Raw genomic sequence first — 16,365 nt, forward strand, 5'->3', positions numbered from 1 at the left:
TCTCTCTCTATATATCCCTGTATACCCTGACCACATAGATATATATATATCTCCATACCCTAACCCCAATCCCTAAATACGCTAATCCTTTATACCCTAACCCTATATATATATCCCCATATACCCTAATCTCTCTATATATATCCCTATATACCCTAACCCTTTATACCCTAACCCTATATACCCTAATCTCTCTATATATCCCTATATACCCTAATCCTTTATACCCTAACCTTATATATATATATCCCTATATACCCTAAATTCTCTCTATATCCCTATATACTCTGACCACATAGATATATATATCTCCATACCCTAACCCTATATATATCTCTATATACCCTAACTCTTTATACCCTAATCCTATATATATATCCCATATATACCTTAGCCCTATATATATATATCCCTATATATATCCCTATATACCCTAATCTCTCCCTATATATCCATATATTCCCTGACCACATAGATATATATATGTCCATACCCTAACCCTATATATGTGTGTGTATATATATATATATATATATATATATATCTCCCTATATACCCTAACCCTTTATACCCTAATCCTATATATATATCCCTATATACCTTAGCCCTGTATATATATCCCTATATACCCTAATCCTTTATACCCTAACCCTATATATATATATATATATATATATATGTATATATATATCCGTATATACCCTAACAACATATATACATATATCTCCATACCCTAACCCTATATATATATATATATCCCTATATACCCTGATCACATATATATATATATATATATATATATACATACATATATATATATATCTCCATACCCTAACCCCAATCCCTATATACCCTAATCCTTTATACCCTAACCCTATATATATATACCCTAATCTCTCTATATGTCCCTATATACCCTAACCCTTTATACCCTAATCCTATATATATATCCCTATATGCCTTAGCCCTATATATATATATCCCTATATACCCTTATCTCTCTCTCTCTATCCCTCTATACCCTGACCATAAACAAATAAATAAGTAAATAAGTCCGTGGATCCCATCCAATCCCGTGAATACCGCAGGGTTGGTGCCTCTCTATGTTCCTAACTCCTGGCACCAGTGAGAGCGGTCGTGTCGACTTACTGTGTAGTCGCCCTGCCTGCACCCAGTCTCCTCGCCTTCCCGCCGCCCCCGCCTCCTGCCCCAATTGTGTCGGCCACCACCCGGCTTGGGGTCTCCTCATTTGGTCCCTGACTGCACTGGCCATCCTGGCAAAAGCGGCATCTCACTTTGTCCCGTCGGTCGTGCTTTGTTGTCTGGGGTGACACCACCGTCTCACACGCACCGCAAACCCTGCCTAGGCGTACTTCCAGGGCCTGGAACACACATCTGAAACCCATGGCGACCTAAGGCTGGAACTGGAGAAGCCCCGCGTCAGCAGTCCCATCCGGTGCGTGGGGATCATTCCCATCTCACAGAGGAGACAAGCTCAGAGAAGTCAAGGGCCTGTCTGAGGGTTGCACAGCAGGTTGCGGGGGAAGTGGGGCCCCCCGATCAGTGAGTCTCGGTGAGTCGAGTTGGGGGCCAGGCAGCGGTCCCTTCGCCCAGTTGGCTGATTTAGGGTTGTTTCCCCCTAACATCCAAGAGTACTGGGCAGGCCCCGTGGGGTTACCAGCCTCCCTTTGCTCTGCGCACCCCAGGGGGTTGCCCTCCCCACCCTCCAGCACATCTGCTAGGTCTTGGGTTCCCCAGGTTCCTTTCCTTCCGCCAGGAAGCCCCCTTCCCTCCTGCACGGGCTCTGCCCCTCTCAGGCTTGGTCTGCAGGCTTTTCCCCCTTTGAATCAGCAACCTATGCAGGTGACTCATGATTCAGGAGGCGACAAAAGGGAGGCTCTCTGGGAGGCCGTTGCTGCTTCCGTCCTCCAGCCGCCCCGCCCCAAAGACAAGCAGCCTGTTTCTATTCCCTTCCTGTCCTACCCAGGCTGGCTGCTTCCTCCCAGTCTCGTGCACCTTTTTGCCTTCTCTTGTTAGTGGCACCACCCCTTGGGCAAACCGCCTGGCAGGGGCCCCTATAACTCAAGGCAGGTGTACCTCCGAGCCCGCATTTCCCTTCTGGGTGTGTTCCCTGGAGAGACGAGGGCTCACACCCGCTCAAAGACCTACACACGACGGCATGGCTCGCGGAAGGCGTTGTGTGTGAAGGCCAGGCCAGACGCACCCGACATGCCCAGCCACGTGCAAATGGTTAAGTGAATTGCGGCCCGTCTGGGCCACGGAATACTTGAAATAGGACCGGCCGTCTAAAGACGACGAGTGACAGCTTTGTTTTTGATTTTAATCCACGTCGTACGTGCGGGGAGACACACGGGCGAGTCTCACCGCAGTAACACTGGGTGAGAGGGGCCGGACACAGGAGGACAGCTGTATGGTTTGTGTTCGTTTACGTGGGGCTCCAAAATACGACAAATCCACGCTGGGGGAGATCGAAACGTTGCTCATCTTTTAAGGAGCTACGAACCGAGAGCGGGCACGGGGCAGCCTTCTGGCTGCTAAAGAGATTCTCCGAGGCGTCGGCACGGGGTCCCCGGGGGAACCTGTCTGCAAGAATGCATTCAGGTGCACACTCCCTAACTGTGCACCCGACTGCGTCCAGGACATACTTCAGTATATGTGTAATGTTGTCCATACAGGTAAATAAAAAGCTTTCACAATCTGATTTTTTTAAAAATATTTTAAATGTTTTTATTTATTTTTGTGAGAGAGAGAGAGAGAGAGAGAGAGAGAGACAAAGCGTGAGCGGGGGAGGGGCAGAGAGAGAGGGAGACACAGAATCCGAAGCAGGCTCCGGGCTCCGAGCTGTCAGCACAGAGCCCGACGCGGGGCTCGAACCTGCAAACCATGAGATCATGACCTGAGGCTGGAGTTAGACGCTCAGCCAACTGAGCCGTGCAGCCTCCCCTTGACTGGTCCTTTGTTAATGGACATGGGGGTTGTTTCCAGTAGTTTGCTTTTGTAAACACTAGTGCAGTGGGTGACTTGGAAGAGATACTGTCCTGCAGTCAATAGGTCTGCAAAAGAAACTGCTAGAATTGGTCAGCTTTAGACTTGATGTTGCCACGTGGCCTTCCACGAGGGCTTGCCTGCCTTCCCGAGGATGAAAACTCGCTCCCCCGGCCCCGCAAGCCGCAAACTTCTTGACCCTGACCTCGCAGACAGGTGAAGACCGGCTGTGGCCGTTTTCAAACGCGCTCCGGTTTTCAGTGAGTTTGATTATCCTTTCACATGTCAGTTACTTATCGCCTTCTTTCCGCGAACTCTTAGTTTCTCTCTTACGTCCATTTTTGAAAACCATGGGCCGACGGTCTCTTTCCTTCTTCGTGAGTACGCGCTCCTCGTTCGCTCGGGGGGGCCATTCACCGTCAGTGACACGAGCTGCAGGCGTCTCCCCGGTGCGGTGCTTGTCTTTAGACTTCGTGTGTGGCGCTTTGTGCAAAAGACAACCCCGTTGTTACGCGGTGAATTTATCAAGTTTTTTCGTTCGTGGCATCTGGCTTTGTCTTGTGCTCAGAAAGTCCTTTTCCTGCTGAGATTAAAAAAGAACAAATGTATGGGGCGCCTGGGTGGCTCAGTCGGTTGAGCGTCCGACTTCAGCTCAGGTCACGATCTCGCGGTCCGTGAGTTCCAGCCCCGCGTCGGGCTCTGGGCTGATGGCTCGGAGCCTGGAGCCTGCTTCCGATTCTGTGTCTCCCTCTCTCTCTGCCCCTCCCCTGTTCATGCTCTGTCTCTCTCTGTCTCAAAAATAAATAAACGTTAAAAAAAAAAAAATTAAAAAAAAAAAAGGACAAATGTAGGCCATGATTTCTTCCGGTATTTTCGCAGTTTCTCTTTGTCCTAATTGTCCTCCTTGTTCTTTTAAACAAAGCTGCTGGTGTCATTCGTCAGTTGAGGGCGACGGCTGTGTCTGCTTTCCCGGGGTACCAGGCCTGGTTTCCTGCACAGCGCGCGAAGCTGGGGACTGGATGAGGGACCGACAAGGGCTCGTTTGACGGGACGCAGGCCGGCCGCACTGGCCGTGGCACAGGGCATTTGCTCTGCCATCACCAAGGGGAAGCCTGCGGCATTGCCTGCAGACAATGTATTTTTACAGGACCCCGGTGGTTCTCCAACTGTGGAGTGCCTCACTGTCCTCTGGAGGGACGGCTAAAGCATGGATTGCAGGGCTCCTGCCCAGAGCTTCTGATCCGTGAGATGTGGGATGGGCCCTGAGAACCTGCCTTTCTAGTGCGTCCCAGGTGACGCTGGGCTGAGGACCTCTCGGCGAGAACCACCAGGCTGAGGCATAACCAGATAGTTCACAGATGCCTTAGGAGAGACTGTCGCGGAAGTCTTGGAAAGAAGGAAGCTTTTACATTGAGTTGGGGTCCTTTGCTCTTCATCTCCAGTGTCCCCTCCGTAATGACCCTGCCCGATTGTTCTTGGGTTACCGTGACCCTTACGTTGTTCCTCTCCAAGTGCCTTGATCCCAATAACTGCATCCACCCACACTATGAGACTCATTTTTCTCTTTTTTAATTTATTTAGAGAGAGACAGAGACAGCGTGGGCGGGGGAGGGGCACAGAGAGAATCCCAGGCAGGCTCCGCCCTGTCGGCACAGAGCCCGGTGTGAGGCTCGAACCCATGAGCAGTGAGATCACGCCCGGAGCTGAAATCGAGTCTGACGCTTGACCAACTGAGCCCCCCGGGCGCCCCTACAATGAGAGTCTAGAGGAGTCAGGGCTGTGTGGTTCACTGGGCCCCTGACTTCCTCTGCGGCCCCGGCCCTCCTTCTGGAACCCTTCCGAGTCACGCTCTGTCCCTTCGAGTTCCCCAAACGCACCACGTGCTCTGCTGGGCACCTTGCCAACTGTCCTTCTTGAGCCCGGCCGGTCCCTCTCCGCTCCCTGGGAACTCGCTCCCGCACCTGCTTCGAGGATGCTTTTACTCACGACTCCCGAGCCCCACCCCTACTCAGAATCGCACCCCTGCCTGTCTCCTCTATAGAGTGAGGTGTCCCCATCATGGCACTGCCACCTGGGCCACGGGTGTCTCTCGGTCTGTTCCTTCCCGCTGTTCCCAGATTTGCAGACACCGCGTTGCATTCGCATTGCAGATAGAGAGTAATTTTTTCGCGGGCGTGTGTCTCATGCAGCAGTAGGCGAGCTCCCGATGTATATGTTCCCTTCCGCTTTCTGGGTCCCAGGCACTGCCCTTGGGGCCCCGTGTCTGGTTTTCTGTTACCACACCCCCCCCCCCGGCAAACTTACAAGCCTCTGCTCTTAGAACCCTCACTTTCCAGAGGGGGAAACCAAGGCATGGGGGAGGTTTTGCACCAACATGTTGAAGAAATAAATGTCTAAGGAATGTTTAAAGAAACAGGGAAGCAATCACTTGGGTCTAACTCCCTGAGGGCTTGCGACAAACCGAGTCCCCCGGGCTGGACGGGAAGGCAGAGAAAGCCTGGCTTCTGGCTCAGGGAGGCTGGCCCGCCCTCCCAGGTGCCACGCACGCACTTGTTCCCCAGTGAGCTCACGTTGTCAGCCGACTCAGCTGTCAGCGAGTGTCCTGTTTGCCCCTGGTGGCTGCTTTGGAAGCCACCGCTAGGTTAAATATCCGCTCTGAGCCATCTCTGCTTAGTGAAAACACTCAAAGTCCGAACGTTCCAGACCCTTTCCTTAGGGGTTTGGGAGGGCCCACGCCTGGCAGGTGGCTCTGTTTGCTGTGGGCAAACAATACTTTGGAGGTCACAAAGGGAGGTCACATGTTGCATGATCCTGTTTATGTGAAATATGCACAAGAGGTAAACCCGTAGAGACAGAGCAGAGTGGTGGCAGCCGGGGGAGTGGAGGGGACTCACTGACAGTGGCCACAGGTCTCGGGGGAATGGAAAGGTCTTGGAGCTAGAGGGAGCTGGTGGCCGCACAGCATGGGAGATGCACTAAATGCCACAGAATTGTTAGAGGGTTAGTTTTAGGGGCACCTGGGGGGCTCAGTCGGTTAAGCGTCCGACTCCAGCTCAGGGCATGATCTCTCGGTTCGTGGGTTCAAGCCCCGCGTCGGGCTCTGGTGCTGACAGCTCGGAGCCTGGAGCCCACTTCTGATCCTGTGTCTCCCTCTCTCTCTGACCCTCCCCTGCTCCCTCTCTCTCTCCCTCTCTCCCTCTCTCTCAAAATTAAATAAACGTGAAAAAAAAAAGTTTTATGTAATGTGAGTTTCGTCTTAATTTTAAAAAGAGAATAAAGGAGAAGGGAGAGGTGGCCCCCCACATCAGGCTTGACAGGAAGCGGGGACCAGGGGTGCCCCAGAGGGCACCTGACCTCCGTCAGGATGTGCCACTCTCGAGACGAGGGGCACACACTGGGATCCTCACCCGATGGATGTGTGTGAGCGTGTGTTCCAGTCCGTCCAGTGGCGTCGAGGACACGTGCGTCTCGATTGGTGTCCTCCTCTGGTCTGGGAGGACGTCAGGACAGAGTGATGCTTCTGTGTCTCACGCAGGTGTCACTCCCTCTGCGCTGCTGAGGTTTTGTGCCCCATCACTCCTTGCGTGTCCTGTGTGTGTGGGACCCCACCCAGCCGGTGCCAGTCGCTCCCCTGTCCCCCCAGTGATGACACCCAAACACGTCTCCAGGCATTGCAGAGCCGCCCCTGGGTGACAACGCCTGCTTTAAAATACATCATGGTGGGGGCGCCTGGGGGGCTCAGTCGGTTGAGCGTCCAGGGTTGACTCAGGTCACGATCTCACGATCTGTGAGTTTGAGCCCCGCGTCGGACTCTGTGCTGATGGCTCGGAGCCTGGAGCCTGCTTTGGATTCTGTGTCTCCCCCTCTCTCTGCTCCTCTCCTCGCGCGCTGTCTCTCTCTCAAAAGGAAATAAACATTAACAAAATTTGTTTTAAATAAAAAAATAAAAGTACAGTGTGGTGTTTTATCCCGAGAGCCACTAGAATCCGATGTTTCAAGCCTGGTGCGTGCGTGCGGGGCGGGTCTCCGGAAAGCTCCCGACAAGCAGGGCGCCCGTGGACTGTGATCACTGCTGTGCTTTTTGGTCACGGCACAAGTGAGAACAATCCCCGAGTGGACGTGGTTGGCAGAGTGTTTCTTTCTTTCTTTCTTTTTAAAAATGTTTATTTATTTTGGCGGGGGCGGGGGGGCAGAGAGAGAGGGAGACACGGAATCTGAAGCAGGCTCCAGGCTCCGAGCTGTCAGCACAGAGCCCGACGCGGGGCTCGAACTCACGGACCGCGAGATCATGAGCTGAGCCGAAGTCAAATGGTTCAGCGACTGAGCCCCCCGGGCGCCCCTTGGCAGAACATTTCTTTTTTTTTTTTTCCCAATATATGAAATTTATTGTCAAATTGGTTTCCATACAACACCTAGTGCTCATCCCAAAAGGTGCCCTCCTCGATACCCATCACCCACCCTCCCCTCCCTCCCACCCCCCATCAACCCTCAGTTTGTTCTCAGTTTTTAAGAGTCTCTTATGCTTTGGCTCTCTCCCACTCTAACCTCTTTTTTTTTTTTCTTCCCCTCCCCCATGGGTTCCTGTTAAGTTTCTCAGGATCCACCTAAGAGTGAAACCATATGGTATCTGTCTTTCTCTGTATGGCTTATTTCACTTAGCATCACACTCTCCAGTTCCATCCACGTGGTACAAAAGGCCAGATTGCATTCTTTCTCATTGCCACGTAGTATTCCATTGTGTATATAAACCACAATTTCTTTATCCATTCATCAGTCGATGGACATTTAGGCTCTTTCCATAATTTGGCTATTGTTGAGAGTGCTGCTCTAAACATTGGGGTACAAGTGCCCCTATGCCTCAGCACTCCTGTATCCCTTGGATAAATTCCTAGCAGTGCTACTGCTGGGTCATAGGGTAGGTCTATTTTTAATTTTCTGAGGAACCTCCACACTGCTTTCCAGAGCGGCTGCACCAATTTGCATTCCCACCAACAGTGCAAGAGGGTTCCCCTTTCTCCACATCCTCTCCAGCATCTATAGTCTCCTGATTTGTTCATTTTGGCCACTCTGACTGGCTTGAGGTGATATCTGAGTGTGGTTTTGATTTGCATTTCCCTGATGAGGAGCGACGTTGAGCATCTTTTCATGTGCCTGTTGGCCATCCGGATGTCTTCTTTAGAGAAGTGTCTATTCATGTTTTCTGCCCATTTCTTCACTGGGTTATTTGTTTTTCGGGTGTGGAGTTTGGTGAGCTCTTTATAGATTTTGGATACTAGCCCTTTGTCCGATATGTCATTTGCAAATATCTTTTCCCATTCCGGGGGTTGCCTTTTAGTTTTGTTGGTGTTTCCTTTGCTGTGCAGAAGCTTTTTATCTTCATAAGGTCCCAGTAGTTCATTTCTGCTTTTAATTCCCTTGCCTTTGGGGATGTGTCGAGTAAGAGATTGCTACGGCTAAGGTCAGAGAGGTCTTTTCCTGCTTTCTCCTCTAGGGTTTTGATGGTTTCCTGCCTCACATTCAGGTCCTTTATCCATTTTGAGTTTATTTTTGTGAATGGTGTGAGAAAGTGGTCTAGTTTCAACCTTCTGCATGTTGCTGTCCAGTTCTCCCAGCACCATTTGTTAAAGAGACTGTCTTTTTTCCATTGGATGTTCTTTCCTGCTTTGTCAAAGATGAGTTGGCCATACGTTTGTGGGTCTAGTTCTGGGGTTTCTATTCTGTTCCATTGGTCTGTGTGTCTGTTTTTGTGCCAATACCATGCTGTCTTGATGATGACAGCTTTGTAGTAGAGGCTAAAGTCTGGGATTGTGATGCCTCCTGCTTTGGTCTTCTTCTTCCAAATTACTTTGGCTACTCGGGGCCTTTTGTGGTTCCATATGAATTTTAGGATGGCTTGTTCTAGTTTCGAGAAGAATGCTGGTGCAATTTTGATTGGGATTGCATTGAATGTGTAGATAGCTTTGGATAGTATTGACATTTTGACAATATTTATTCTTCCAATCCATGAGCAGGGAATGTCCTTCCATTTCTTTATATCTTCTTCAATTACCTTCATAAGCTTTCTATAGTTTTCAGCATACAGATCTTTTACATCTTTGGTTAGACTTATTCCTAGGTATTTTATGCTTCTTGGTGCAATTGTGAATGGGATCAGTTTCTTTATTTGTCTTTCTGTTGCTTCATTGTTAGTGTATAAGAATGCAACTGATTTCTGTACATTGATTTTGTATCCTGCCACTTTGCTGAATTCATGGAGCAGTTCTAGCAGACTTTTGGTGGAGTCTATCGGATTTTCCATGTATAATATCATGTCATCTGCAAAAAGCGAAAGCTTGACTTCATCTTTGCCAATTTGGATGCCTTTGATTTCCTTTTGTTGTCTGATTGCTGATGCTAGAACTTCCAACACTATGTTAAACAACAGCGGTGAGAGTGGGCATCCTGTCGTGTTCCTGATCTCAGGGAAAAAGCTCTCAGTTTTTCCCCATTGAGGATGATGTTAGCTGTGGGCTTTTCATAAATGGCTTTTATGATGTTTAAGCATGTTCCTTCTATCCCGACTTTCTCAAGGGTTTTTATTAAGAAAGGGTGCTGGATTTTGTCAAAGGCCTTTTCTGCATCGATTGACAGGATCATATGGTTCTTATCTTTTGTTTTATTAATGTGATGTATCACGTTGATTGATTTGCAAATGTTGAACCAGCCCTGCATCCCAGGAATGAATCCCACTTGATCATGGTGAATAATCCTTTTTATATGCTGTTGAATTTGATTTGCTAGTATCTTATTGAGAATTTTTGCATCCATATTCATCAGGGATATTGGCCTGTAGTTCTCTTTTTTTACTGGGTCTCTGTCTGGTTTAGGAATCAAAGTAATACTGGCTTCATAGAATGAGTCTGGAAGTTTTCCTTCCCTTCCTATTTCTTGGAATAGCTTGAGAAGGATAGGTATTATTTCTGCTTTAAACGTCTGGTAAAACTCCCCTGGGAAGCCATCTGGTCCTGGACTCTTATTTGTTGGGAGATTTTTGATAACCAATTCAATTTCTTCGCTGGTTATGGGTCTGTTCAAGCTTTCTATTTCCTCCTGATTGAGTTTTGGAAGAGTGTGGGTGTTTAGGAATTTGTCCATTTCTTCCAGGTTGTCCGATTTGTTGGCATATAATTTTTCATAGTATTCCCTGGTAATTGTTTGTGTCTCTGAGGGATTGGTTGTAATAATTCCATTTTCATTCATGATTTTTATCTATTTGGGTCATCTCCCTTTTCTTTTTTGAGAAGCCTGGCTAGAGGTTTGTCAATTTTGTTTATTTTTTCAAAAAACCAAGTCTTGGTTTCGTTGATCTTCTCTACAGTTTTTTTAGATTCTATATTGTTTATTTCTGCTCTGATCTTTATTATTTCTCTTCTTCTGCTGGGTTTAGGCTTGGCAGAACATTTCTAGGCAGCGAGGCACTTGGGGGGGCCACGTCAAGGATGGGGGCTGGCAAGAGGGAAAAGCGGAATCTGCTCTGTCTCTTTCAGCTGAAGTAAGAGGTTGGCTGATGCCTCCTTCCTCCTTCCCGCCGCCCAACAACCTGCTTCCTGGAAAAGAAAAAGATGATTATCATGTCCCGGGGGACAGAATACTAGGAATCGCTTTGCAGAAATACCTAGCCTTTTCCTGATTGAGCTCTCCTGTGCTGTCTTCCCGTGCCCTCCAGATACTTCCTCTGACTTCTATCCAGATACCCAGAGCCTGATACCCAGAGCTCGGCTGGGCCCCCCACTTTGCTTGGGTTATTGCAAATGACACGCAGGAACAGGCGGTGATATCACCTCTTAGCATCAGGGGCTTTCGCTACAACGTAGCACATACGTGACCACGAATCCCAGAAGTTCAAGGTTTGAGATTCTGAACGTGTACGTTGTCACCCTTCTCTCTCCGCTTTGCGAGTTCCAATTCCGTAAAATAAGTTTGCTTAAAAACAGATGCATCAGTAACAACCGACTGCTGGAAACAACCCAAAGGTCCATCAAGGGTAGAATGGGTAGGGGCGCCCGGGGGGCTCAGTCGGTTGAGCGTCCGACTTCGGCTCAGGTCATGGTCTCGCAGTTTGTGAGTTTGAGCCCCGCGTCGGGCTCTGTGCTGATGGCTCAGAGCCTGGAGCCCGCTTCGGATTCTGTGCCTCCCTCTCTCTCTGCCCCTCCCCCACTCACACTGTGTGTCTCAAAAATGAATACACGTTAAAAAATTTTTTTCTTTGAACTACAAAAAAAAAGATAATGCGCACTTTCTCCGTGTATGCTTCGAAAATAACACAAAATTTGGTACAATTTTGTACCAAAGCGGTACAAAATTGCCGCTTGCTTAACAGCAATCCTGCTTTTTTTCGCAGATTGGTGGACAATGTGAGCTGAAAGCCATCGAGAAAGAGAAAACAGTGGTGGCTCTGTCACCCAAGGAGGCGAGCAAATGCCACAGAGAGGACTTGGCCAGAGCGTTTCATGTAAGACTTGAATTTGCGTTTGATGCTGGGATGGGGAGGCTCTCAGCTTCAGAAGAAAGCCCCCCAACAGCCCCGATCTAGAATTCTGTGTTGTTATGCGTTTTTCTCACCACTGCTAGAAAATGCGACTCCTGTCGAGCCGTTCTGACATCCCACGGGGACCATTGTCATCGTCAGTCATCTCGTCATTGCTGTCGGTGGAGCTGGCCCTCGTGGGGCCCTTACCCGAGGGCAGGCGTCCCCCCCAAACCTCTCTGTACTTCTCTTACTCGGAGACCCAGAGAACGCGGTCACCCGCGCGGTCCCCGAGGAGCAGGGCAAGACTTGAATCCTGGCGGTCTGACAGAGCTCAACCCCGTAACGCCCGCCTGTCCACACACGTTCTCTTTTATACGCTGGGGTGATGTGCCTTTGGGGGAACGACCACGTTCCCTCGCATAGTTATTGCTTTAATGCTGTGCAAACAGCTTGGAGTTGTATCTGGCACAATGCCAGGTCGTAATTATTACAGATAATAGTAATTTGAGCCCTTGTTTCTAAGGACAGGACTTTTCTCCATTTTTTTCTTTTTAATTCTTAATTACGGTAACACGCTCAACGTAAAACGTGCCATCGTTGAGTGTACCGTTTGGGACCGTTGAGCGCATTCACGCTGGGGTGCAACCAGCCTCCAGAAGTTTCCGTCTTGCAAAACCGAGGCCCCGTCCCCGCGAAACATTCGCTCCACCCTCCCAGCCACCCAGCCCTTGGCACCCGCCTCCTCCTTTGCACCTCTGGGAGTCTGAGCCCTCTAGACGCCTCACGTAGGGATGTGGGCCGCAGCAGGTGGGGATCCCATTTTTAACTGGGGGGGGGGGGGCGACCCTCCATCCCGCTCTCCACAGCAGGTGCAGCATTTGACGTTTCCAAGGCGAATTTTTTTTTTTTTTTTTAAAGAAGTAAACAGAAGCGTTTCTACGTTTCTGGAATTCCTGGCTACAATTCCCTTCATTGAAATTGTGGCCCGAGGTTGTCTTTTCTGCTGTAATTACAGGGCAGGAGGGCGGTCCGATTGAGACAGAGCTGGACTGTGGGCTTTCCCCTTCTCTCTCTCTCTGTCCCTGTTTGCTCAGGGCCTTTCAACAAGTTCCTTCTCCTCTGTGGACAGCCCGGTTTCCTTGTCCACGGTGGCGGTGGCCGGCTTCCGGAGTGGAAGCTCTGCGGGGTGGGTTCCCCGGTCCTTCCTGGCCCTTCGGTGAGCCGGTGCTTAACCGTGTCCTTCCAGGTGGACTTACAGAACGGGTTGTCCGAGTTCTCGGTGTCGCAACGCAGGCTGGTCCATGGCTGGAATGAGTTTGTCGCCGATAACACCGAGCCCGTGTGGAGGAAATACCTCGATCAGGTAGGGGTCTTTCCTTGCGTTAGCTAGTGTCGGCCCGAGCGTGCGGAATAGCCCTTCGGTGTTTAGATATTGGTTGGAGGTGTCCTTGGACCAGTCTGGGCTGCAGGGCGGCCGTGCTATAGAGAAGGCTCCCTGCTCGTTCGGGCTGCTTTTAGCCTGATGGCCACGAGCAGCTCACCAACTCCCCAGGCAGCCATGACCGTGAACGATGCCTGCCCTTCGCCTCTGCCCTCGGTGCTGGCCCAAAGCCAAGTGGAAGGCACACGAGTCAGATGCCTGGAAGGCACAGGGAAGAGGAAGGAAAGCTTTGAAATACACGTGGCTGCAAGTTCTGATCTGGACGTCAACGCCCTTACCGCCTACCCAGTGCCAGTTCAGAACCCCCCGGTTAACAGGCTGACTACCCCAGACACCTGCAGACATTCACACTGCCTCAGTTTCCCCTCCTGAACCTGACACTTCTCCCTCCCGTCTGTGGTACCCCGGCTGCCCCAGGCTTCAGCGGCCTTCCTATTGGCTCAGCACTTAAAGCTTCGTGATTGGCCGCTTGACGGACCAATCACAGCCCTCTGTGCAGCATCCTCTGTCTCTACTCCCCTCCAGTCCCCCCCTCCCCCCCCGCCGCTCATTGGTCACGTCTCAGCACACTGGGGATATCTTTCATGGACGCGTTTGGCACCCAAGTCAGCTTCTGGATGCCTAGGTGGCTCTAGCCAGCCCAGAAGCTTCCCGGAATCCCAGGGTTGGAAGGAACCAGTGGAGGCTCCCGGAAGTTGGAGTTCAGGGAAGCAGGCGGACACAGGCGGGGGGGACTGACGGTCTCCCCTCTGCAGCTGGGCCTCGGTCTGTCCAGCGCTGACTGCCCCTTCCTGCCTCGGCTGTGTTAAAACTCCTACAGGGGCGCCTGGGTGGCTCGGTCGGTTAAGCGTCCGACTTCGGCCCAGGTCACGATCTCACGGTCCGTGAGTTCGAGCCCCGCGTCGGGCTCTGTGCTGACAGCTGGGAGCCTGGAGCCTGTTTCAGGTTCTGTGTCTCCCTCTCTCTCTGCCCCTCCCCTGTTCATGCTCTCTCTCTGTCTCAAAAATAAATAAACATTAAAAAATTAAAAAAAAACAAAACAAAACTCCTACAGATGCCAGCCAAGGGCTTTCCAGAAATGAGACCTCTTACGTTTCTAAGAGCAGGGAGCCTGCTTATTCAGCGTAAGCTTGTCCGTTCAGGGATCCATCTGTGGGCTTCCCTGCAGGTCTAGAAGGCAACTCCCGTGGCTGTGTTTGCCCATCCTTGACGGCGACAGAAAATCATCCGCACTCACATGTGCGTGGAGAGCACTCGCTCTGTTCCAGGTGTTGACCACCCTGCTTGCCTCCGGCGACAGGGAGCTCTCCACCTCGAGAGACAGCCCTGCTTCTCTGTCTCCAGCGAATCGCCCTTAGGAATCCCGTCTCAGCGTGACCCGAGACGCGTGGCCCCAGGATCACAAGGCCAAGGTAGATTAGAGTCAGGCCAGCAGGGTTCCAGCCCCAGTTTCCAGCCTTGCGACACTTCGGGCCGGGCCTTGAGCCTCCTTGAGCCCGGTTGTGCTGTCTGGAGATTGGAACTAGTACGTCCCTGCTGTTCTGGGTTTTACACGAGAAGAGGGCGGCTTAGCGCATTTAAGGACTTTCTGTCATGGGCCCCCACCCCCATGCCTACCGGTTGGCCCTGGTTGAAGCTGGCAGTTAAGAGTCGGGCTGGCCGACGTGAATCCTTGGACAGTTCAGTTTCTCTCAGAGCCTCCGGCTGCTCATTGGTCAAGCAGGGACATTTGACGATACTGTGTCCTCAGGTCGGGGGGAGGCTAGGCGTGTGCCCGGAGCGTGGCACAGACGAGGCGCTCGGTAAGATGTCGGTGGGTTTTAGCGTTACCGTTCACCTGGTGTATTGCCCGTGGCCCGCACGGTGAGCCTTCCGCAGACCCTTCCCGCCTGTGTCCCTTTACGTGTGGCCTTAGAGGGGCCCCGAGCCAGGAAGAGTCTAATCATCTGTGATCAGAGCAGTGCCCGTGGCACATGGGTCGGCCACCTGTCTGCTGTGTCTCACGGTGACTCGCCTGTGGCGGGTGCTTGGGATGGTCTCAAGGTGGGGGAAGGAGGGGGGCTGGTGATGCCGGTGTGGAAGAGCCGTCTGGGTCCAGCTCCAGAGAGGGCAGAGCCTGTGGGACTGGAACTGGTGTTCAAGGTGGCACTTGACCCAGGCCTGGCTGGAGACCAGCACCTGGTCCCAGGTCTCAGAGTGGCCCCCGCCAGGATGCACAGCCCTGAGCTGGCCTGGAGCCTGGGGCTGGAGGGGCCCTGTGTCCAGAAATAGTCTTGTTGCTCCGGGAGTCCCGGGTGGGTGTGGCCTGCAGGGAGGGGAGGGGAGGGCAGGGCAGGGAGCCAGGTGGCCTTATGGAAGCGACCCGGACAGGAGGACATGCACCTGAGGCAGGACAGACCTAGTGCTGGTCTCTGCTCTGCTATGTGACCTTGAGTAGGAGTTCCAACCCCACCAAGCGTCAAGTTCCCCTGCCTCAAAATGGGTGCGGGCCGCTTCATTCATTCATTCACTCATTTATTCATTCTAGATAAGTGCTTTCCACGTTGCTGGCCACGGGCTAGGCATTGTGCATAGAGCAACAGCCACACCGACTTTCTGCTTTGGGGAAGACAGACGGCCAGCTTCCCGTGTCATCCGTCACCACTGACTGTGGTCAGGACGGCCGTTAGGAAACGATAGCAGGGCGGCTTTTTTGGGCTGCGTGGTCAGGGGAGCCGTTCGACTGGTGCCCAGAGGAGGTGATCTTCGAACAAAGACCCGAAGGAAGGAGACAAGGGAGCCGTGCGAGGGTCTGGAGGAAGGATGTGCAGGAGGGGGAAGTGCAAAGGCCCTGGGGCAGGAGAGGCCTGGTGCATGGGAGGCTAACCGAGCTTCAGAAGGTGGCCTGGAGATTTAAGGCGCCCAGTGCCTGGTGCGTTACGGGTGCCCGGCCCGTGTTTGTGTCTCTCTTACCGTCTCACCTCTATCCAATCAGATGGCAAGTCTGTGACGGGCTCCGGGCCGAAACGAAATCTTACTCCTAGCTCTCCTGGACTGAGGCGTTTCTCCTCTCTGCCCCAGGTTGAGTGGTGTCCTCCCCAATTCACATCTACCCAGAACCTCAGAATATTCTCTTATTTGGAAAAGAAGGTCTTTGCACAGGTGGCTAGTCCAGAGCAGGCCAGACTGGTCAGAGTGGCCCTAAATCCAATGCCTGGTGACCCTAATAAGAAGAGGGGAGACACACAGAGACACCCACAGAGAGGAGAGGGCCGCGTGACCCAGGCGGGGCGTGTCTTACAAGGCAAGAGCCCCAGGGATGGCTGGAACCCCCAGAAGCTGGAAGAGGCGGGAAGGATTCTCTCCCAGAGCCTCCAGAAGAGACTGTGGCCGCATCAGCACCTTGATCTGGAGTTCCGGCCTCCGGAAC

General features: G+C 51.6%; 1 protein-coding gene across 1 annotated transcript in view; it reads left to right on the forward strand.

Moving 5' to 3' along the window:
• ATP2C2 (ATPase secretory pathway Ca2+ transporting 2) overlaps nucleotides 1-16,365 on the forward strand; it is a 61,922-nt gene that overhangs the window by 9,776 nt on the left and 35,781 nt on the right. The window contains exons 2-3 of the mRNA XM_049622719.1: nucleotides 11,387-11,497; nucleotides 12,762-12,878. Coding sequence (XP_049478676.1) covers nucleotides 11,387-11,497; nucleotides 12,762-12,878 — 228 coding nt within the window. The remainder of the gene's footprint in view (nucleotides 1-11,386; nucleotides 11,498-12,761; nucleotides 12,879-16,365) is intronic.

This window comes from Panthera uncia (genome assembly GCF_023721935.1).
Source record: "Panthera uncia isolate 11264 chromosome E2 unlocalized genomic scaffold, Puncia_PCG_1.0 HiC_scaffold_20, whole genome shotgun sequence".
NCBI lineage: Eukaryota > Metazoa > Chordata > Mammalia > Carnivora > Felidae > Panthera > Panthera uncia.